This window comes from Triturus cristatus, chromosome 1_1 (genome assembly GCF_964204655.1).
Source record: "Triturus cristatus chromosome 1_1, aTriCri1.1, whole genome shotgun sequence".
NCBI lineage: Eukaryota > Metazoa > Chordata > Amphibia > Caudata > Salamandridae > Triturus > Triturus cristatus.
In genome coordinates, this window is record NC_140579.1 from 1136500169 (window position 1) to 1136524195 (window position 24027).

A 24027-nucleotide genomic window follows, 5' to 3' on the forward strand; every position below is an offset into this window, starting at 1 on the left:
TCCTATTTGCCTCTCTTCTAAATACTATTGTATATATTTCTGTTTTCCTATTTCTAGAAGAGGCCCGCGTTTCCCTCTTAATATACCTGTCATTCTTTGTACATTACATTTTTTCTTTTTCCCTGGTATGATTCAACAATTAACTTGCTGGTTTTTTGTTTCCCTCACTCCATCCCCAAGACTGCACTTATTGAGCTTTTCCAACGCCAAGAAAAAACTGAAGGGCTGTGGAAGTGAAAAACTAATTGGTTCCGTTTCCAGAAGAAGGAAATCTGCTTCCTAAGAGGAGCTGAATCAAGAGTTTTGGAGCCAATCAAAATGTCTAAACAAGGGCAGGACTGCTATTTTTTCTTCTATTCGAGCTGTGCCAAGGTGAGTCACATTTGATTAACTATAGAGGTCAATGTGTGTCTCAAGCTTTTGCTGATAACACTTACAATCACACACTGACTACAAGCAAGCAGTTATTAATATAAAACGTATATAGCTCAATCTGTTACCTAGAAAAGCATCCTGACACTTAGCTATCAGAAACCAGTCCAGATGTGCGAAGACAAAGAGATAATAAACCCACCTTTCCATGGCTTTCGCTGAGAGCATAGAGGTTGCTGATGAAGCTGGACGAGATCAGTGGGCCGTTCCAAAGACTGGCAGTCTGCACAAAAAATGCTCTGCCACCAATCTGAGGTTTCCTAAATTTGGGAGCAATCCGAAGATTAGTATTAGCTGAGTGTAAAGATGGGGGTGGAGCGTTGTACCTTTTGTCGAAGCAGGTGAGGCACAATATGTTGAAAAGCTCTGCACTGCATTTTAAACTGGATTCACTTGGTTACAGAGAGCCATTGAAGAGAATCCAGAGCAGCTAAGGTAGAGGAAAAACGTGGTAAAGAATGCACGTTTTCCTGCTACAGCCTGTATACGATGCAGGCGCTGAACGAGGCAGCCTGGTGCACCTAGAACCAAGTCATTGCTATAGTCCAATCTGTTCAAAATGATGCTTTGCACGACAAAATGGGGGAAACGATTTGGCAGCAAAGGTCATATTTTCTGAAGTGCTCTCATAAGGCCAAAGCAAGTGTAGGAAAGTCTATTGACATGACTAGAGATCGATAAATTGCTATCCATATAGACTCCCAAATTTGAAACCGTTGCTGCAGTAAAGGAGGCAATTATTGACAGTAAATCTAACATTTACTGACCAGTCTCCACCAACAAGGGACCTCATGTTTAGACAATCTTGGTGTCTGGAGAATGGAACCCATTCCTCAGTATTGCGTGGATCATATTAAAGAGAACATTTTTGCACCTAGCGATTATATTAGGGACTTGACTACTTTTTACAACCCCAGACAAAGGCTTAGGGGAAAATTACTGCCTCCGAGGGAAGGGGGACAAAGTAAGATTCCACATGTAATTTACAACCACCGACTATAGGAAAATGAGTTTCACCAACTTGGTATTGACGCTTTGGCTATATATAGCTGCCCAAGACCCGATATAGATATATCACGGTTGACATCTGTCTCTCTCTTTGAATCCTATCGCTATACATTAAGTCTTCTGCTTGTGGGCTGTCTTTCTTTCTGGGTCCCGGTAAAGAATAACATATTTTGAGTAAGGCTATCGATTTTATCGGGAGTGCTAGAGTAGACTAGGCCTCTGTACTCTGTAGGAGATTACCGCCCTACCATCAGGGATGTGGAATTTATAAAATAAAGTGCTTGTCCTAGGGACGAAATGCAACTCCAATCTACTTGTTCTAAAACAAAATCTACTTGTCCCACCTATCGATTACATCAATCACAAGGGCCAACACAAAAACCTTTGAGCAGTATATAGCTTTAATAGCCTATCTGTATTTGGGTGTGGCAAGTTTAAGTTAATGTTTTCAGTATGGTTTATATGTAGATTGGTAAGTGGATATAGATGCAGCATAGATTCAATGGATGTACCATTAAGGTGGTACATTACAGGCCTGTGTTGTGGGCATGATTGGGCCATGAGTTGTCAAACATGTACTACAAGTTGATGTACTCACGTAGCTCACTCTGGAAGTGCAGGTGAAGAGAAAATACTGAAACAACTGAATGGCCTGGTACCATGCTATGCACAGGACGGTGCTAGGAGGTGTGTCTAATATGTACTGCTAATATAATGAGGGGGGATCTGTTTTCGAAGATTGGTGTATGTAGGGATGTTAGTTGTAACAAGGCACAGATAGAAGAATGTAATCTCCACGGTCAGATGACCATATCCCACAGCTGTTTTCTGATTGGGCCTGGGACATCCACAGAAGTAGAACAAGGAAATGCAGTGATGCAGATCCTCCCTGCTGGGGAGGGGTACCTAAGCCCCTTGCCCTCTAGAACCTAAGTTACTAAGCAACTGTCCATCTCTCTCATCACTTAAGTGTCATCAGTGATTTCACAAAAAGGACAGGCTGATACGGAAAATAACCTGCATAAATACTTTGACTTAACGTGGCCCTCTAAAACTACAAGAGGAAGATGAAGAGGAGGAACCAATAATTATCTCTCAGCCATTTCTGGCATATAGGGGAGTTCACTACAGAGGGACTGGAAAATGTCCCTCACAGGCCTCCATTATGTTGGGATCACTCTAAGAGAAATGGAAGGTTCTCCTTTAAAGCCACCTAGAGAAACAGAGGGCTAATAGGGGAGGATTAATAACCTCTCAGCCACTCTTTACTGTAAGGGGATCTGCAAAAAGCTCCCTCACAACCGAGGAGCTTATGGGCAAAGTTGAATCTCTCTCACACCTTTACTACATAGGGGAATTCCCTCTCCCAGAGATTAAAAAATGTTTTCCCCCATGTGGGAGATTAAACATTTTTCATCCCCATCGCTAGGAGAAGGTGCTCTGAATGATGGCTATAACACTCACAGTTGTGCGAAAAGCACATGGAGATTCTATAAGGGAAAAAATAACCCCTCTCGTAGTCACGAATATGACTGAGGGAGTTCACTTACGGAGTAGCTAATAAATTCTATTACTAAAGAATTTTTCAGTAACGTTTTGCAAAAGCAGAACAAATAGCGAGAAATAAATTATGTAGGTGAGGACCAGTCAAAGGAAAAAAAAGAAAAATAACAATTTTGGAATTAAACATTAAATTGTGTTGTCTCGGGTGGTCAGTGATTGAAGAGCCTGAAGATAGCTCACAGCACATAATACTTTATTTAAACTATGATCTCTGCAATATGATTTTGAAGCAAATTATTTTCCAATTCATGAGTTTTTCCCCTACTCTCACAGCAAAATATTTGGGTACATTGAAGCCGTTTTGCTTCAGAGTAATATATCGGGCCAACATAACGTGTATTTGTAAAGCGCACGTTCACCACTACGGGTATCTTGGCGCTGAATAACAGATGTTTGTTGTTACCCAACTCAATGGAACTCATTTTATCGACCTCAGATGGATCAAAGGCTGAGTGGACCCGCCGGGATTTGAACCTGTGACCATGAGGTCGAACACAGGCCACTGCAATAGAAGCATTTGTCCACAAAATGTGAACAGCTTGATTATGGGTGAATTTTATTCACCAGCCCTAAGGATCATTGGTAAGTCATGTCTGCAATAAAGTCAAAGGCCATTTGTAGTCCTGCCTTAGACCAGTAGTAGCAGCGTGACTCAGTATCCCTCGGACTGCACACTCAAACCCACTGCTCAGACATACAAGTCCACTAAACAAACACACACTGCCACTGCACAGATGCACGAGCCCGTCGGAGACGTACACATTAGTGCAGACACACATGAAACCGTGCACACACGACACAGCAGATGCACACTTCTTGAGACCACACACACCCCTTAAGACACAGTATCCATACAACAGACACAGTTTCCCTGGCAGACACACAAACACTTCCTGCAGAGACGGACACACTCTGGCAGTGACACCCACATTGACTGGCGCACACACACCCTGGAACAGAGCACACATTGAAAAGAAACACAAACCGCTTGCACAGACACACAGAGTATACAGAGAAAGTCCCTGCAGACACATACTTCGGCACAGAGAGACAGATCTTGAGGTACACACGCACACACCTTCCCCCTTTAGTACACGTGTACCCCTGCACACATACACTCAACCCTGCAATCACAAACACAGACACCTTCCAAACGCGCACAATTCCACCCTGCACAAACTGCTGATAGCACATACCTTACAGATATGCGAACCCTGTAAACAAACACACACATACCCGGCGCCGGCGGCAGATTAGCCCAGCACCATGTGACTCTGGGCAATAGCTTGCTTAATCTTCCAGACGGCCCCCAGCGCCCCTTACGGGTGATTGTTCGCGCTTTACAAAATGTGGATTACAACCTGCAGACACACCGGAACATTGCAGCAAACAAATTCATCAGGACTACCGTCCAGCAAAACACTTCCCAAATGGTTTATCCTGTTGCCTGGTCGGTGCACGATATCAAGCAGTTGCACTGAGTGCCATTTAGAAGACAGACTTGCCTTCTGGAATCAACACATGGAAAAAAACAGACCAGTTCGACACGCAATTTATTTTTTATTTTGAACCGTTGGGAAATCTCCTGAGTAAATCTGGGATCCACTATCATCTATATGCGGACGACACTCAAATCTACCTCAAGGTGGCCTCCACTCACGATCTCTCCCTCCTAAGCTCTACTCTCGACTCCATTCAAAACTGGATGTTAACTCATCAACTGGTCCTGAATCCCTCCAAAACTGAATTCCTCCTCCTCTCCTCCTCACTCTCTCCTCCCCCAGTGCAATCATGGATGGATCAGATTAATCTACTGAACAATAAACCCATCATTGTCGAGAGCGCAAAATCCCTTGGCGTCATACTCGACAAAAAACTCAATCTACTCTCCCACATCGATTCCATTGCAAAGTCTGCTCGATACCAACTGCGCCTTCTTTGGGGGATTCGTCGCTTCTTCCCGGAGCACGACCTTAAAACCCTGGTCCAATCGCTGGTTCTCTCCAGATTGGACTACTGCAATTCTCTTCTTACTGGCCTCCCCAAATCCCACCTGTCCCCCCTGAAGTCTGTTCTCCATTCAGCAGCTCGCTTCATATATGGGGCCAAAAGAAGCGACCACATCACACCCATTTTATCCACCCTCCGTTGGCTTCCCATAGAGGCAAGATCTATCTACAAGACTGCCTGTATCACCCACAAAGCCTTGCACTCATCCTCCCCTCGCTACCTGGCGGATAAACAAACTCTCTGGTGGCTCCAGACCATCACGGAATGCAGAAAATGTATTGCTTGAACCTCCCACTTTCAAGAAGGAAAGATCGATGGCCCAATCCTTTTCAGGCAACGCAGTGAGAATTTGGAACTCACTCCGCCTCAGCTCCGGACCACCACCTCTTCCCAGGCCTTCAAAACTGACCTCAAATCTCTCCTCCTTCAAAGACACTTCCAAATTTAATTCACGCCCTATATTTTCTGAAGGAAGTCCTTCCATTATAGGAAATTCTGTTCTCCATGCCTATAGAAGTGCCTTCTCAGTGTGTTTTGAGTGTCTGCCATATATTGCAGTATTATACTTTTACTTGTATTTTGATCGCTTTTGTAACTTGCACACATGTCACTTTCTCCTTTTGTAACGTATCGTATGCTACCTCTTGTATTTTGTTTGCTTTTGATACATGCACTACGGCCACCACTGCCTCATGTAACGTAACTTTTGTTTTAGTGTTCTGAGTGTCGGCCATTTATTGCAATTTTTTTTCGTTTTACCTCTACGTGTACTTTGTATGCTCTTGTAACCTGCACACAGCACTTTTTCCGTTTGTAACGTATTGTTTGCTACCTCTTGTATTTTGTTTGCCCTTGATACTTGCACAATTGTCACTATTGCCTCATGTAACGTACCATTTGATTTTGTAACATGCTCACTTGTATTTTTGCTCCGTATGTATCATTACTGCTGCTATTGTGAAGCGCTCTGACAGCTTCGGGTAAAGTCCGCGCTATATAAAAACGCATTAAATAAATGAGCGCACAAGCGTTATGTGACACGAGCCATGATCATAGGAAGCCTGATGAGGAGGGAAAGAGAGAAACCCCTCCAGCAGGCCTGGGGCGGATATTGGAGCCCGAGTGAGAGAAAACACCAACAGAAGGATCAACGAGAGCAGGTATCAGAGGCCCTGGGGGGAATTAATAGCTCTGGCAGGGGCACAGACGTCAGAACCAGGAGGAGCAAGCTGCAACAAAAGGCAGGAGGCTTGGTCATAAACATTTCAGGGGAGAGCAAAGAGATTATGTCGGGTGAGAACCCCTCCCACCCACCCACCCACCCTCTTCCCAGCTACTTCTGAAAATGTATTCTACAAAACTGCATTGCCTTTTCCCTCCTTCACTGCCTCACGAACAGTGTGTGGCGCCTCGTGGCCAATAGCAACTCAGTGTCTGGCCCTAAACACACCCTCGCAGCAAGAATGCAGTTTCCTGCAGAATGGGGTTTAAATATTTCCTTGGCCAATACCAGGCTAAAATATTGGGCTTCGTGTATATTACAGGTCTTGATACTTTTCCCATAGTGATTGCATTTCATTATGCCTTTGTGACTGGCTGTGAGCACCTGAGTGCCTCAGCTTTATCCTGCTTATGGTTAGTAAATATCTAGTTGTCCGTCGGGCAAAATACTCATGAAATCTTCTTGCCCTTGACAGAAACCAACATGTCTCGGGCGCCGGGCGATATGAATTCCACACCTCTGCATCATATAGGGTAGACCTTCCACACGTCCCATACTACGCAGAACACTTTTCCCGGGACTCCCCAACATCGGTCTTGTTTTTTAGATGCCTCGTTCAAGTCCCTTGGTAACTAGATGTATTAAGATTGCTTATCTCCAGATACTGCCTCCTTCAAATTAACAGGTGTGGTGTCCCTACTGCTATTAGATTCAAGACAACCATCTTGTTTTGTGAACTGTTGTAGGAAGCTGGCTCTGTATATACTATACCAAAATGAAGTATAGTGTGCACAGTCGAGTGGAACCCCAAAGGTAGGCAGAGTTAAAAGTAGATAGCACCTTACTCTCTATTTGTGGGAGTGTAGACTAGCAGTAATTTTTTATCGAAGGGTAGTGTTAAGCATGTGTTGTACACACTTAGGCAGGAAATGATGTCGCACACTCAAAGACTGAACTCAGACCAATTTGTTTGTATCAAATATATTAAGTTATTTTATTTCTAGAACCAAGCCAAGCCTGGTGCAGTCAAGCGAAATAAATGTTTTGCAAAATCTTATGCAATGTTTTACTGTTGAATGCAGGTTCAAATGCAGTTGATTGAAATAAAGGTAAGTCGATATTTCGAAATTACTTTTCAGTTACTTTACAGATTACTTTGTACGTTACTTTTTAAGTTACTTTTCTACTCGTGTGATATGCCTAGATATCATACTGGTGTTACAGCAAACAAATGATGGATGGAATGCTGACAATGCAAACCTTCTCCCCCAGTCAAAAGATCTGGGTTAAATCCATTGTTCATTTGCCCACTACGCCACCCCAGTTTGGACCCAGCCATATGCAAATCAGTCATGACCCTGTGCCCCATGGGAACAGTCCAGACCGAACTGCCAGGCCAGGTCCTTCCTGGATTGGAAACAAGCATCCTGGGACCGGTTTCAGGGTATGTCACCCTTCTTCAGCCAGGCTAGCTTGAATCCAGTGGCACAATGAGCAAGGGACCCACGTCTGGGCATACCCATCCCACTTAGGGCGAAAAGTGTTACAGCAAACAAATGGACGGAATGCTGACAATGCAAACATTCTCTCCCAGTCAAAAGATCTGGGTTAAATCCATCGTTCTTTTGCCCACTACGCCACCCCAGTTGGGACCCAGCCATATGCAAATCAGTCTTGACCCTGTACCCCATGGGAACAGACCAGACCGAACTGCCAGGCCAGGTACTTCCTGGACCGGAAACAAGTGTCCTGGGACCGGTTTCAGGGTATGTCAGAATGATGGAATTAGACCCAGATCTCTGTACTGGGGTGAATGTATGACATTGTTCTGCATTCTGTCCATCGATAGTTCTTTTTGCATTTGTCACCCCGAGTGGGACGGGTATGCTCAGACGTGAGTCCCGTGCTCTCCATGCCACTGGAATCAAGCTATCCTGGTCTGAAGAGGGGTGAAACCCCGAAATCGGTCCTAGGATGCTTGTTTCCAGTCCAGGGAGGACCTGGCCTGGCAGTTAGGTCTGGACTGTTCCCATGAGGCACAGGGTCAAGACTGATTTGCATATGGCTGGGTCCAAACTGGAATGGCATGGTGAGCAAAAAACGATGGATTTAGGCCCAGATCTCTGTACTGGGGTGAATGTATGACATTGTTCTGCATTCTGTCCATCAATAGTTCTTTTTGCATTTACACCCCCTGTTATGCCACCCTCCAGTGGGAGGGGGGATATACCTCTCTGGTTGGCTTGGTCCCCCCATCTGCAAGATGGTGGGGACTAAGATGTGCTTCACCTCGCCTCCCCCACCTGAGGGATAGGGTTGGCAAAGGTGGGCACACCTCCCTTCCTCACTTGGTTTTCCCACCGATTCTCCCGCCCACAGTGGGGGTCAGAACCGGTGGGAGCCATTTGCTGGAAGCAGCAAAGGGCTGTGGTGTGAGAAAGTGGCTCTGTATATACTGTTCCCAAATAGGTACAGGGTGTACAGAGTCCACAGTACCCGGAGGCTTGGCAGAGGCTAAAGTTAGATATAACCTTACTCTCTAAAGTGGTAGCTTGGTCGAGCAGTAAGGCAGTATCAGAGGACAGTGTAAAGCATTTGTTGTACACACTCAGTCAGCAAATGGTCTCACACACTCAATAACTGAACTCTAGGCCAATGGTTTATATATAAAAAATATATGCATGTTTTATTTTAGAACCAACAATTGGAATTAAAATCTACTTTCTCAGAATGAGATGCTTTATATAAATACTTTTGCAATATGCAATTGACTTTTGTAAACAGTTAGAAGTGGTTGCAATAGGCAACACGATTTTAAACACAATAATGCATTGAGTTCAATGGAAGTTTCATGTTATTTGCCACAGATTACTTTTAGGATTACTTTTGGAATTCCAGGACTGGATCCTAGATTCAGTCCTGGGTCAGTACTTAGAATCAAGTGCTAAAAGTCGACTTAATTACTGTGATGATTTTTAGACAATATTTTGCTATTTTAAAAGTTGACACAAATATTTCATAGAAAACAGTCAATGATTCCCTATGGCAGAAAATTCAAGTTGCAGGTATAGTATGTTCTCGTTACTTTTGTAATCCAGTACTGGGTGCCTAGACTCAGTACTGGGTCCTTTATCCAAAACAGGCAAGTAATTACGTTTTCAGATATTATACGATTTTTAAAGAATATTTAAAGATTGCAGAAATCGACACTTAGAAGAAATCTCACAGAAAAACAGTCAATGATTTCCTATGGATGAAAATTGGGTTACTGGTAAGTACAGTTGTAAGTAGTTTTCAGAGTCAGTGCTGGGCACCAAGATCCAGCACTGGGAGCTAAGAGCAGGAGAGTATTTTCGTTTTCGTTACTCGGCTGATTTTTGGTGAATATTTTAGGTTTTGAAAAGTCCACACTTAGAAGAAATTTCAGAAAAAGTCAGGCAATGTTACCCTACGGAGAAAATGGAGTTATCAGTTTAAAGGTAAGTACTCGACTGGCAGAGTTAAGGTTCTGGGCATAGACTCAGGGGTCTCCCAGGGTCAGGTAGGTACAGTTAGTTCACCCCCAGCGGCACAAGGGCGACCTGGTGCAGAGAGAGTTATGCCCAATGTTATCCTATGAGAGGTAGGGGGGCCTTGGTTGATGGCTGCTGACTAGCAGGCCACGCGGCTGTGGTAGCTGGACTCCTGGTCACTTACTCAGGGCAAGTGGGGAAGTAGATAGGCGTAGAGGTTGCACTGACAGGGCCACTCGGGTGGCTGGGTGCAGGGTGCTTTTGAGCCTTCGGGCGCTCAATTGATTTCAATGGGAAATCTCCGGTTTAGAAAAAGACTGCAAGCTCGGGGACGAGGATTCTTCAGGTGCCACCACCACTTCGAGAGGTAAGTTGGGTAGTTGGAGGATAGGTAGGTGCCCCGAGATTGGGCACAGGGGGCCGCGGGGCGCCGGGTACAGGGGTGCCTTTTGGTGTCGGGAAATCTTACCCTCTGTTGGTCGCGGTTGGGGGGGCACCTTGTTCTGAGGCTGCAGGCTTCTTCAGGAGTGTTGAGGGAGGTCCTTGGGTGCCGGACTCGGGGTCACAGTCGCCGTGGGGTCGTCCTCGTGGTCCTTGTTTGCTCCGCCGCAGGCCAGGCTTGGCTAGTGCAGAGTTTGCTGGGTTCGCGGTTCCGGGCTGCTGCCAGGGATTGGAAGTAGATTTTGAGTAGAGCCTCTACTCATGGGAGTCCCAGGTGCTTAGAGCCAAAAGGTAGCCAGGTCCTCCGGGGTTTGTGAGGTTGCTGGCTACAAGAGATGCCGGGTTGGAGCAGGAGCAGGTTCGAGGGTCGACAGGCCGGTAGGGCTGGGGCCAAAGCAGTTTGTGTCTTCCTCTTCTTAGCAGCTCTTCTTCGGATTTTGGAATCTGGGGAAGGAAGGTTCAGGGTGCCCCTAAATACTAGATTTAGGGGCGTTACAGGTAGGTGAAGGGCAGGGACCAATGGGTCCCTGTCCTGGGGTGGGTACACCCCCTATCCTGCCTCTCTTCTGTGGGAGGGTGGCAGTAGCCTAGTCCTGATAGGGTAGGGCTTCCCATCTTCAAGATGGCGAGAGCCCGGAGATGTGCTTCACCTCGCCTCCCCCACCTGAGGGGTGGGTTTGGCAGGATGGCACATCCCCTGTCCTTTTTTGGGGTTTCCGGCCAAGCTTCCCGCCAGAGTGGGGGGTTGCAGTGGCCTGGGGAAGCTCACAGAGGCGGCATGCCTTCGAAGCTTCCCCCTGCCCATCCTGGGGGAGGAGATTGAGCACCTCGCCCAGGATGTGCATTGTTGCAGGCCCAGGAGAGCAGGGGCTCTCCTACCCAGGGGTCCAGCAACATGTCTGCTGTGTGGCAGCCTAGGCAGTCTCAGAACAGACGTGGATTGTAGGTTAGGTTTTAGGGGGCATCTCTAAGATGCCCTTTGGGGTGCTTGGTACATTAAATCCCACACTGGCATCAGTGTGGGTTTAATGTGCTGAGAAGTTTTATACCAAACTTCTCAGTCTTCAGTGTTGCCATTATGGTGCTGTGGAGTTCGTGTTTGACGAGCTCTCAGCACCATGTGCTCTTAAACGGCAGCACTGCACTTACAGTGCCCAGGAATGGACCTGGGTACTGTAGGGGCACAGGGCTCCTGCTCCTGTGCCCACACCATTGGCATAGGGCACCCAGCTAGAGGGGTGGCTGATATATGCCATGGCAGTGTAGGTGATGGGCATGGCACACAGGGATGTGTGCCATGTTGACTCTTTGTTTTGTCTTGCACCCAGACACCCAGCCTGCAAGGGCAGTGTGTGTGTGTAAGGGTACAGGGCCTCTAAGGGTGGCACAATGAGTGCTGCAGCCCTTAGAGGCCTTCCCTGGTCACAAGGCCCTGGGTACCTAGGGTACCATTTACCAGGGGCTGACATGTGGCCACGGTTTGCCAATTTGGGTTTTGTGTGTTTAGGGAAGGAACATAGGCCCTGGGCGCCTGATTGGCAGGAGTCCAGGGCACACTTGGTCAAAGTACATTCAGCAAAAAGAGGGGGCATACCATGCAAGAAAGATGGCACTTTCTCACATGGGGTAGCTCACAAAGGCGGCAAGCCTTTGTAGCTTCCCCTTTGTGGACCCTGCCCATCCTCGAGGAGGAGGCTTGGCATCTCGTCTCAGGATATGCATTGTTTCAGACCCCCAAAAGCAGCAGGCTCTCGACCCAGGGGTCCAGACACATGTCTGGTGGCGGCAACTGGCGAGCAGCTACTCAGCCAGGAAAATGGAGTTTGATTGTTTTTCAGGGAGCATCTCTAAGATGCCCTTTGAGTGCATTTTTCATTAAATCCCACACTGGTATCAGTGTGGGTTTAATGTGCTGAGATGTTTGATACCAAACTTCCCAGTTTTCAGTAAAGCCATTATGGTACTGTGGCGTTCATAATGACATACTCCCAGCACCATATACTGTTAATGGCATTACTGCACTTACAATGTCTAAGAATTGACTTAGACACTGGCAGGGTCCATGACTCATGCACCTGTACCCTCACCACTGGTATAGTGTACCCAGCTCGAGAAGTGGCTGACCTATGCCAGGGCAGGGGGTTGTAGGCATGGCACAGAGGGATGTGTGCATGTTGACTTTTTTACTTTGTTCTGCACCAACACACGCAGCCTTCAGTGGGTGGGTGGGGGAGTGAGTCTATGTGAATGTGTGTACTTACATACGTACAGGGTCTGTAATGGTGGCACAATAAGTGCTGTAGCTCTTAGAGACCTTCCCTGGCCACAGTGCCCTTGGTACCTTTTGTACCATGTACAAGGGACTGACATGTGGGCAGAGAGTGCCATTTGGGTTTTGTATTAATTCAGTTTAGGGAAAGAACATGGGCCCTGTGTACCTGTTTGGCAGAAACCCAGGGCACACTCAGTCAAAGTACATCAGCAGTTTGGCAAAAAGTGTGTATGACCATGGAAAAAGAGGGAACTTTCTCATAAATATGCAGTAAAGACTCTCCTCATCTCATCCTAGTTACATTTGAAGTAAAGTCTCCCTTTTGATCTTCTGTCCCTGTTCTATTTTTTAATATTGTCTTCCTGTCATTATCTCCAGATGTTAATGAACTGTCCCACTATATCAAGAGAGAGAAAATCTGTTCTTCTATAGATGTTATACGTCCCTACATAATGCTGCTTCAAGAAACACCTTTGTTTCACGCACAGGTTGTGTAGGTTGTTTGCATGCAACACATTTACATCACACAATATGGGCTAGTCATAGTATCATAACAACCGGTGGCTTTTTGATACTCAGATCTTCAGTATTATGACTGGGAAGGAAGAGATCAGTAGTCAATTTTTACTGGCTAAACTACATGTACAAGATCTCAGGGTGATAATGTAATCGCTATATGCCCCAACATGAGACAAGAAACCTCTCCCGCCTCAAGAAAATTAATTCACTCCGAGAAAACTGGGTTGATTTTCAGAGGTGACTGGAACATGGTGACAAGATCCTATTTTAGGGAGCTCAGGTGGACCTTACATCAAATCTGACACAGATAGGCACATGCTGTGAAAATGTATTGAATACAATGCTCTCATAGAAAGAACAATGGAGAATATTACACCCAATAGAAAGGGTCTGCACTGTCCCATCCTGTACCTTGGTGCCCATATTGATTTGTTTTGATATTTGGTGCATTGACCCAGAGAATTGTAGACTCAAATATCACAACAAATAATACTTCGGACCATAATATGATCAACCTCTGACTAGGTATGAATATATTGAGACCGCCAAGCAGTACCAGGAGATTAACACTCATAGATTTAGAATATTGGAAGATCAAACAAGTTTATATATATATATTTTTTTATTAATTAATTTTCTTAGCAACCCACCTCAATGAGAATTAATGTTCTGTTGATTCAGCACATTTTCTGTGTGCAGCAGGGAAGGCCTATGTAAAGGGAGAAATATTTGGGGACAGTTCTACGATAACATTGAAATCACAGGAACAGCAGAAGAGCTGAGAAAAAACAATCTCTGTAGCCACAAAGGACTACAATAAGTAATCCTCTGACTCCACTCTATGAGCATTTGTTAAAGATAAATATGATTTGAATACATTATATACATCCAAAGGAAAATATGCATTTCTCTGCTTAAAACAATGGCAGTATGAGCACTGGGAGAAGGCAGATTATCTCCGCTTGATCTACCAGTTCTGACATAAGAGCAGAGACTTGCATTGGAGGGAGACCTATTGGAAGAAGAAATATCACAGGCGATGGGAAACATGCAAACTGGGAAGTTGATATGTGCTGATGGCTTACCAATAGCATAATATAAGATTAACCAACTAATCGGATCTCCCTACTCTGTAAAGTGAATAAAGAAGCAGGCGATAAGGGCGAGTTTCCCACCAGAATACAGCAGGGCACACACATCATTGCCTTGCACTGCGCATTAGATAGAGCTCATAAACTGGCTATGGGACGACCTATCTACGCTTTGTCTTTATGAAGTAGCTGAATGGATGAGACTTCATTTCTCAAGCTTAATGTTGATAAGACAGAGGTGTTGGTAATCGGCCTCAGCTCCTGGGTCTTCAGTGGTGGCCCATCGACCTTGGGCCGTTACCCATTCCTTGTAAAGAAATTAAGAATCTGGGGATGTGGTTGGATCAAAAGCTGTCCATGGATGTTCAAATTTCCAAGATTGTAGCCTACTGCGTTTGGCTACTTAAGTGCCTTAAGAAAATTCTTTGGCTTCTCCCTCTTCTGACAAACTGTGGTGCATGCCTTGATTGTATCCAGACTGGACTATGGTAATATGTTCTATTTAGGTCTCTTCCCCCCCCACCCCCAAACGTTGAATAGACTTCAGCTAGTTCAAAATACTGCAGCACACTTGCTTGGCCAGGTTACTAGGCATTTCTCTGTCGCCATTCACCTCCGAGATCTCCATTGATTGACCATTGAGAGGTGCATCCACTTACAAAATGTATGCTTTATGCATAAGGCCTTGAATGGCGGTGGCCCCTCCTACCTTAGGGCGCTGGTGCAATTTCATTCCCCCGGGAGTATCTACGCTACAGAATTCAGTTTCTAGTTATGTCATGCTTATAATTGCATAAGGCAATATGGCAGGTCCTTTGATGTTCTTGACACTACTCTCTGGATCTCTCGCCCTTTGAAAATCCGAATGTGCACTTTTCTTTTGGAGTTTCGCAGTTTGTTGAAAACCTGGCTGTTCTGAGATTCCTGCTGTCCCTTTCAATACTGATAGTGCTGGGAAACTTTTTCTGAATGCTGTGCTTTCTGGAAATGCAGTGATTGGTTGATTAACTGCTTAAAGGGCCTGATAGTCTGCATGTAGCTCCTTGTATTTGGCGGAATAACAACATACTCACTGGCAATCAGCAGCATCTTGGGAGCTATGGCGTGCAAAAGAAATTTGGCAAATAGTTCATCTGATTTGTAGGAAGTTCCATATCCTTTTCCAAATTGAGATAGGAATATGTTACCCTGTGGTCACAAGAATAGAAATCCAGACAATTGGTCCATAGTATAAGATGCACTTTAGGGCCGCCCATAACCAAATGAAAAATTTCCTAGCTAACGTAACGGAAAGTTTCAATTCTATTAAGGACTCGGAGGAAAGGATTATGCCTTCTTTTCTTCACTTTATCATCACAGCAGCAAAACAACAGACTAAATTTCCCATCAACCTAGGGGAAATTAGTAGTCAAAACAAATTGTCCAATCAGGAGTCCTGGGTCCACCAACCAGGGTCCTGCAGCTCCTAGATAGTCTGCCTTCACTGTCCTGTCCTCCTCTTTCTGAGCACGAAGACAGCCGGGAACCAATCCTCATGCGTCTTATTTCGCAGAGTCTAAACCTACGGGAGAAAAGGGAGCCATCAATTCACGAAAGGGAATATGAGGCAGCAGAATACAAATCGAATCTTAAGAACATCGTCGTGCATGAAACACATCCAGATAAAGACTGGGAAACCCAACTGAAAATGGATTGCAAATCCAGCATTGATAATCACAGACAAAACATTTGCAAACCCACCACATGCACATAACCCCAAAGCGTTTTACTTACTGACATACGGGGCGGGAATCTTCCAATGATCCCTAGGGTGGGATAATCCTCACCTTCGAGTCCTTAATAGAATTGAAACTTTCTGTTACGTTAGCTGGGAAATTTTTCATTCTCTGTCAGGACTGGAAGCGAGGATTATGCTAGTTTAAAGCTTGCTCGCCACGAGGTGAGCCATATCTAGCACAGGCTTGAAGTAAAACCTCTTAAAGGTGGAGTCTGAAGACCAATCAGCCGCGTTGAGAATATCTACCAAACGGGCACCCAAGCCAAATGCTTTAAAAGCCATTGCCCCTCTAACCGAGTGGGCGCTCAAGATCCGAAGGTTGCTGCCTGCATAACCCACCTAACCCATCTGGCGATGGTAGGGGAGGAAACCTCTTTAAAGGGCTTTTGGAGAGCAATGAGGAGTTGGCGTTTTCCCGGAGGCCGGAATTCCTCTGTCATCTCCTCGTAAGCCTTTAGGCAACGAACCACGCACAGCTTAGGACAGTCAGGGAACTCAGGGTATGAAATTACTCTAGTGAGACATTTCGTCCTACGGTGAAGAGTAAAGGATACACCCGAGGGTGTGTAAACATCCTAGAAGAAACATCCAAAGCTCTGACATCGGAGACACGCCTACAAGAAACCAGGCAAAGCAACATTGCCAACTTGGCAGACAGTACCTGGTTTACGTCCCATAGTGCAGAGTAACGAGGCTCTGGGGGTAGAGACGAATACCTCTAAGCAACTTACAAACCAGGGGGTGCTCCCCCACAGGAGAACCGCCAATAGGCACGTGACCTGCCGAAATGGCCAAGCGAAAGGTGTTTATGGACCTATAGGCCAGGCCCTCTGAAGCCAGGTGGGCTAAGAAGTTCAGGATGTAGACCACATCTGCGTCCAAGGGATCGGAACCCCGTCGCAGACACCAACGGGACCATCAACCCCAAGCGGATCTATATCGCTTGACGGTATTGTCTGCCCATGCCTTGACCATGAGCTCCTCAGCTTGTGCCGAAAGGCCCCGGGACTTCCCAACATCTCCTGAAATCCTCCATGCGACCAGACGCAACAAATTCTGCAGAATCGGAGGATGAGGCTCCCCATCGGGATTGAGGAGAAGATGAGGAAACGGGGGGAGTAGGATTGGAGAATCCCAAGAAAGTTCCACTAGAACCGGAAACCACACCAGAGACCTCCATAGAGGAGAGAAGACCACCAACTCCGCTTCCTGGCCGCGGACCTGAGCTGTGACGCGAGTTAACATCGCAAACGGGGGAAAAGGCGTACCCCAGCTCCTGAGTCCAATCCTGAAGGAAAGCATCCGTGGCTACCGCCAGGGGATCCGGCCGCCAGCTGAAGTACCGGGGTAACTGATGGTCTAGTCTCGAGGCAAAGAGGTCGATCAACAACGGCCCACAAAGATCGGTCAGAGAGAAAAATACCCCCGGGTCCAGCTTCCAAAGACTGGAATCCCGAAAATTGCGAGACTGGAAATCTGCCACCAGGTTCTCGCGGCCTGTAAGATATTCCGCCGACTCTGAGACGTGATGATCCAGGCAGTACTGCCAGAAGCTCGCCGCAAGATCGGAAAGTGCCTTGGACCTGGTACCTCCAGGTGATTGATGTAGCAGACCGCTGAGATGTTTTCCATTTTAAGGAGAACAGATGATTGAATGCGATCTCTCGTCCAACATCGAACCGCAAAGGATCCCGCCAGAAGCTCTAGGCAGTGGATATATAAACTGCGTTCGTCTGGAGGCCACAATCCTCCTGTAGAAAAAAATCGCCGCACCTGGCACCCCATCCCAGGTTGCTGGCGTCTGACTCGATCTGGCGCAGACCCGAAAATCGCGCGACCATTCCAAGCTTCCATGTGCTGGAGCCACCAATGAACTTCTTCTCTCGCTTCTGTCGACAGAGTCACCTTGTGAGACTAAGGACACCCTTTCCGCAGGTAGAAAGCCTTGAGGCGCTGCAACGCCCGATAATGAAGGGGCCCTGGGAAGATTGCCTGGATTGAGGCGGAAAGCAGGCCGACTATCCAAGCAAGGTCCCTGAGAGACACATGAGACTTTGCCAGGGTACGTCTCAGCTCGTGCCGGATCTTCGAAATCTTTTGGGACGGGAGGCTGACAGTGGAGGATTTTGAGTCTATCACGAAGCCCAGAAATGTCAGACTCTGAGAGGGGGAGAGCATTGATTTGGCTTTGTTGACAAACCGCAGGCCTTGGAGCAGATTGACCATCATCTGAAGATGTCGATGAAGACGTAGAGGACATGAGTCCATAAGAAGGAGATTGTCGAGATGGAGAATCATCCGAACACCCAGAGTTCTCAACCATTCCACTACCGATTTGAGAACCTTGGTAAAGCACCAAGAGGCCGAAGAAAGGCCGAACGGAATGGAGGCGAACTCGAACACTTGGTCTCGACAAAGAAATTGTAGTAAACGCCAATGGGGCGGGAAGATGAGGATCACCAAATGCGCGTCCTTCAGATCTAAACGGGCGTGCCAGTCGTTTGGGCGCAGCATATCCCGAAGCAAGTGGATGCCCTCCATCTTGAAGTGGCGGTAGACAAGCCACTCGTTGAATCCGCTCAAATTGATGACTGGTCGTTTGCCCCCATCTATTTTGTCCACAAGGAACAGATTGATTAGAAAGCCATGCGGGTGTAGGGTTGAGCGGACTATCGCTCCTTTGGCAAGGAGGGAAGAGACCTCTTCGTCTACCAAAGTGGAGTTGTGGTGGGAGAAGTGGAGAAGAGGGGGTCTGGAGCTTTGTAAGGAAGTCCCCAAGTATTCCATGTGAAATCCCTGAATGGTCTGTAACACCCATGGGTCTCCTGTGACCGAAGTCCATGCATGGAAAAAATTCCCCAGCCCCCCCCCCCCCCCCCCCTATTTTTAGGTGGGAAGAAGGGAGTAGACTCACCAGTGGAAGAAGACGCAGCTCCTTGGAAACTTCAACCTTTGCCTCTTCTTCCTCTCGTCGGATAGAAGTTTCCAAAACGGGACTGGTCCTGGTATTGACCTCTGTTAGAGCCTTGCCCTCTTTGCTGTTTGTTAGCCCCACGGCCGGTCGAGCGACCCCTGCCTCAGCCGGCCCCGCGGATAACCCGGCGGAAAACCCTCTTGATGGTAGATTGGGCCTTGTCAAGTGAGGTGAACGTATTGACGAACTTCCCCAACTCTTTTACGAATGGTTGTCCAAACAAACCACCTTGAGCCACCGCTCCAGCTTCTGTGTCTGCAAGATCTCCAAGCTTGGGATCCACTTTGATCAAGAGAGAACGCCTGCGCTCTGTTGATATTGCACAATTGGCATTACCAAGAAAGACGACAGCCCGTTGGGCCCAGCCCGACATAGTCTCCGGAGAGATGAGGGAACCTGACTACTTGGCCTCTTCGGCCATATCCAAAGTTTTTGTGAGAGGGCCGAGGACATCAAGAAGCTTGTCCTGGCAAGCCCGCCAGGATCTGTCGATTCCTTTCTTGGGGTCCTGCATGAACTTCTGAAGGAAGGTAGCCATGCGTGCATCTATCTCTGGAGTCAAAGCCACTTTGTCTGCCAACGAGGGGCGAGGGCACTCGACCCGAAGACAATTGCAGGCGTCCTTGTTCAAGGGTTTTCTAATACGCAGTGCCACGTAATCAGCCACTTTATCCGCTGGAGCCCAGTCGGATGAGCTAGGATGGACTATTTCCTCCGGATCAAACATGTCGGAGAGATCTGGGACTTGTGACTGGGTGTTAGGACAGGATGGGCCTGGTTCAGGAGTTGCTGAACCCGGGAATTGCGGTGGAGGTGGTAGGGTCGGTTGAGTAGCGAGAAATGCCTGTTTGAACTTGTCAAATTCCATTCCGGTGTCGCATGGGCACTTAGCCGGCGGAGGCGAGGGATCCGGCAGGGGTGTAGTGGCGGGAATTAAAGGTGGGGTCCACCGGTACGCGCCAGCGTGTGATCAATCCTCTGAGTAAGGCGTTCTTCCAGTGGAGTCATTGCCTCCCCAACAGCTTGTTAAATCAAATCATCCACCGCCTCATAGAAGTCCTCGTCCCACTGGAAAGAGGTCAGGGCATTTTCCTCTCCATGGGCATCGTCGTCATATTCAAATTCCATAACGACCGGCCGAACACAAAAGAAAAAACCTGGGGGGCCAGAGGAGGACCAAAATAAATATATATCTGTAGATATATAGATATACAGGTGTCTGGGAGTCAGACCTTGTGGGGCGAAACCCCTAATCTTCATAAAGGCTGGGTGTCAGCCGGAAATGTGGGCGAGGAACTCGTGTATTAGTCAAAGAAAGGGTAAAAAGGCCTGGGAGGTGCTGAAAATCAAGAGTACAAGACCCAGAGGGCATAATTGGAATACACGGACTCCACGGAACAATGACAAGTGGAGCGTAGAGAGAGAATACCACCGAGCGTCCATTTAAATTCAGTAAAACGCAAACGGCACGCTCTGGGTCATCGCCTCAGGCCAGACAAGCCCGAACTATGGAGCGCGCACAGGCTCTTAAGAGCTTAAAATGTGCGCTCCGAGTGCAAACTCCTCCCGCACCCCCTGACGGGCGGAGGAGTGCGGGCACACCAGACTAGCTATGTAGTAGCGTGAAGGCTCCCGTAGCTAATAACCGGACAGCGTCCGTCCAAATCACCGCAAAACGAAAGGTGAGGGCGATTTAAAGCGCACTGAAATTCAGGAGAAATTAAGACTCGAGTGAGGTGAAGCTAACGGGCGAACAGGGCCTGACGAGCCTGTCGCGCCCCACTCCGTGAGGAAAGAGCAAAATCGTGTAAACAGCACAGAGCGCACAACAAAGTTCAAACGCGCTATACAATTAAACAATACAAGCGCGTCGCATCGCGTTTGCATAACATGCGCAACAAAGCAATTAAGATCGTATGGTAATCAAGAGAAACAATAGGAACACTTATCTCGGTTGCTGAGCAGCGAAAAAAGAGGAGGAAGGGACAGTGACGGCAGACTGTTGTGTCGCTGGGGGGCCTTAGCACATGGGCTCTTAGTACAGGCCTAACACGTGGGGCTCAATAACAACTCGGGACACTGGTGGTGCTTGCTTGCCGTCTCCGCAGCCGTGGCGCTTCTGCCGACGGTTCTGCGTGACGTCATATTTATTACTCTACGTACAACGAACGTGCCCTGACGTGAACACCATCGCGTATCACGTCAGGGACTAGTATCGCGACACTACATTCCTCCCCAACACACAAAACAAAACACACCTGATACAACCCCCAGGCATGGACAAACGGTTTCAGAGTGTCCGTCACTCTGCAGCTTACAGTTCCAACAATAAAACTTAAACAGTCTTACTTTACGTAGTCTCGTAACCGGCAAGAAGGCGCGGGGTGCGGCCTCAGGTCATATCGCACTCCGCCACGTTCCACAGCAGCATCCTGACCTCCGCTCCCAGAGTCATCTGCTGCGTCGTTCTCTTCAGCCTCGGGCACGCCCGCTACTCCAGGCAACAAAGACTCCGGCCGGTGCTGCGTAGTGTCATGTCCTTGACCTGTGGGCTCTACTCTCACACCCGCCTGGCCCTCGGGTTCTGAGAGTCCTTCCTCTCGCGGCCTGTCCCTCATGACCCTGTCCTGGCGTCGTTCATCCCCTCCAGAGGGCACGGGAATTTTCTTGAAGAATGAGACGTTCCTCGTTATTCTTTCAGCACCCTTCCGAGCTGTCACGCACGTGCCTCGGACTTTCTCCACCATCCAGGGCTGAGGTTCGAAGTTCAGACGAAATTTGCCCCCTGGCACCCGATTACGAATTAGTACATGGTCACCTGGGGCTATTGGTGAGGACACCGCCCTCCGGCGGGCGTCGGCTTGGGCAAACGCTCCACGTCGCTGCGCATCAATGGCACTGTCATTGGGAGTTTCGGGCTGCCATTCTGGGTGATGTGGAATTGAATCAGTGACAACTCGCCCATTAACAAGTGCGCGGGAGCCACTCCCGTAATGGAATGGGGCGTTTGGCGATAGCTACGGAGGAATGTGAAAATGGCAAGTTCTACAGACTGGTTCTTTTCGTGGGCGATCCGTATCACTTTGTTGAGGGTCCTCATGAAGCGTTCTGCTTCTCCGTTCGCTTGAGGCCATCGGGGGGTGATTCGCCGGTGGTGAATCCCGAGAGCCTGTAGGTACACCGCGAAGTCTTGGCTCTGAAACAGTGATCCATTATCGGTTCTGATCTCTTTAACAATGCCATGGGTTGCCATGATTTTCTCGATCTTCGGGATTACTTCCTGAGCACTCAGAACAGTCAGTATCTCAACCTCCGGATACTTGGAGTGGTCATCTATGGCCACCAAGGTGTGCCGTCCGTCTGGCAGGCTGCCGAAATCGACGCTGATCTTTGACCAGGGCCTCCTCGGGCGAGGCTCCATCACCACAGGGGCCGGCTGGGGCATTTCACCGGTTAGCTGACACGCCTGGCACTCTCGAACGGTAGCCTCCACAATTTCGTCCATGAGAGGGAACCATACTTTGGTTCGGAGCCGTGACTTAGTCTTGACCATGCCCTGGTGACCGATATGGGCTAGATCCACCACTCTCTGGGTGAGGGACATCGGTATGACCAGCCGGTGGCCTCTCAGCAGGCATCCAGTCTCGTCTTCCGTCAGTTCTGTCCTCACGTGGTACAAGCTCTCCATTATCTGTCTCGCCTGAGGCGTCAGGCTCTTCCACTCCTCTCGGGCGCGGGTCCAGCTGTTATCTCGGACCGCCATTCTCGCTCTTTGTAGGCATTCGTCTTCACTGGTTGCCTGGGACAGGCTGGCCATGGACACTGGCCGGGGGCATGACCGCGCCGTGATGCACCGGACGTACTCTTCTGTTTCTGCCGCCTCTTTTATTTCTCTTGGAGTTGCTGTGCGGGGGTGGCGAGATAGGTAGTCTGCCGGGTTCCGCGCCCCCGGCTGATACTCAATCTTGCAGTTGTAGTCCTGCAGTTGCAACATCCACTTCTCTATCCTTGGCGGCGGCTTCGTTGAGGTGCCTGCGAACAGGGAGACCAATGGCTTATGGTCGGTGGTCACAACAAAGGGTTTGCCATAGACGTACAAGTGGAAGTGCCGACACCCCCAATGAATGGCGATCGCCTCCTTTTCTATTTGGGAGTATCTCTGCTCCGTCTCCGTGAGTGACCGGCTGGCGAAGGCCACCGGGGCCCATTCTTCGGCATCCGTCTTCCGCTGCAGCAGGACTGCACCCAGCCCGACTGGACCGGCATCGACGGCAATCTGTGTCAGCTTGGCCGGATCGAAGAAGGCCAGCGTCGTGGCTTCTGAGAGTGCGTGTTTGACTTCTTCAAATGCTCTACTCTGGTCACTGTTCCATGTCCAGGGGGTTGATTCTTTTGTGAGTTCTCTCAGTGGCGCTGTGAGGTTCGCTAGATCCTTGATGAACCTGCCACAGTAATTCACCATTCCTAGAAAACTCCTCACCTCCGTGACGTTTGCAGGAGCGGCTGCCTCCTTGATATCCTTGACCTTGTCCGGATCGGGGTTGACGCCATCAGCTGAGAAGATGTAGCCGAAGAACTGGATCTTCCGGCACAGGAATTCACACTTCTCCCGATGTAGCGTGAGGCTTGCGTCTCGTATTCGTCGTAGCACCTGCACCAGCCTCTCGTTGTGTTCCGCTACCGATGTGGCGTGTATCATGATGTCATCGCTGACGTTGAGCGCCCCGGGGATTCCAGCGATCAGCTCTTGTATTACATTCTGGAATACCTCCGCAGCGCTCGATACCCCGAAGCTCAGCCTCGTGTAACGCCTCAGACCTACATGGGTGGAGAACGTGGTTATGTTCCGGGATGCTTCATCTAGAACTAGCTGGTGATATCCCGAGCGTAGGTCCAGCTTTGAGAACCACTTGGCTCCGGCCATTTCCCCAACGATGTCATCGATGGTCGGGGTGATGTGTCGCTCCCTTTTGATGGCAACGTTCGGGAGCCTCATGTCCACACATATACGGACAGCGCCTGGCTGCTTGGGTTTCTTCGCCACGACAATTGGCGACACCCACGGGGTCGGTCCGGACACTTTCTCAATGATCCCCGCTGCCTCAAGCTTCTTCAATTCCGCTTCCACCAGTGGCCTGAGGTGGAATGCTATGCGGCGATGCCGGAGTGCTATCGGCTGGACCGTGGGATCGATATGTAGGTGAAC

The 24027-nt window shown here is 48.2% G+C and overlaps 1 protein-coding gene across 9 annotated transcripts in view; it reads left to right on the forward strand.

Moving 5' to 3' along the window:
- The window catches only part of LOC146871736 (zinc finger CCCH domain-containing protein 11A-like), an 858888-nt gene that overhangs the window by 262220 nt on the left and 572641 nt on the right, over nucleotides 1-24027 (forward strand). For all 9 annotated transcript variants that reach the window (XM_085651275.1, XM_085651281.1, XM_085651282.1 and 6 more), the window contains one exon: nucleotides 181-372. In XM_085651275.1, the coding sequence (XP_085507401.1) occupies nucleotides 319-372 (54 nt within the window). In that variant the 5' untranslated portion in view covers nucleotides 181-318. The remainder of the gene's footprint in view (nucleotides 1-180; nucleotides 373-24027) is intronic.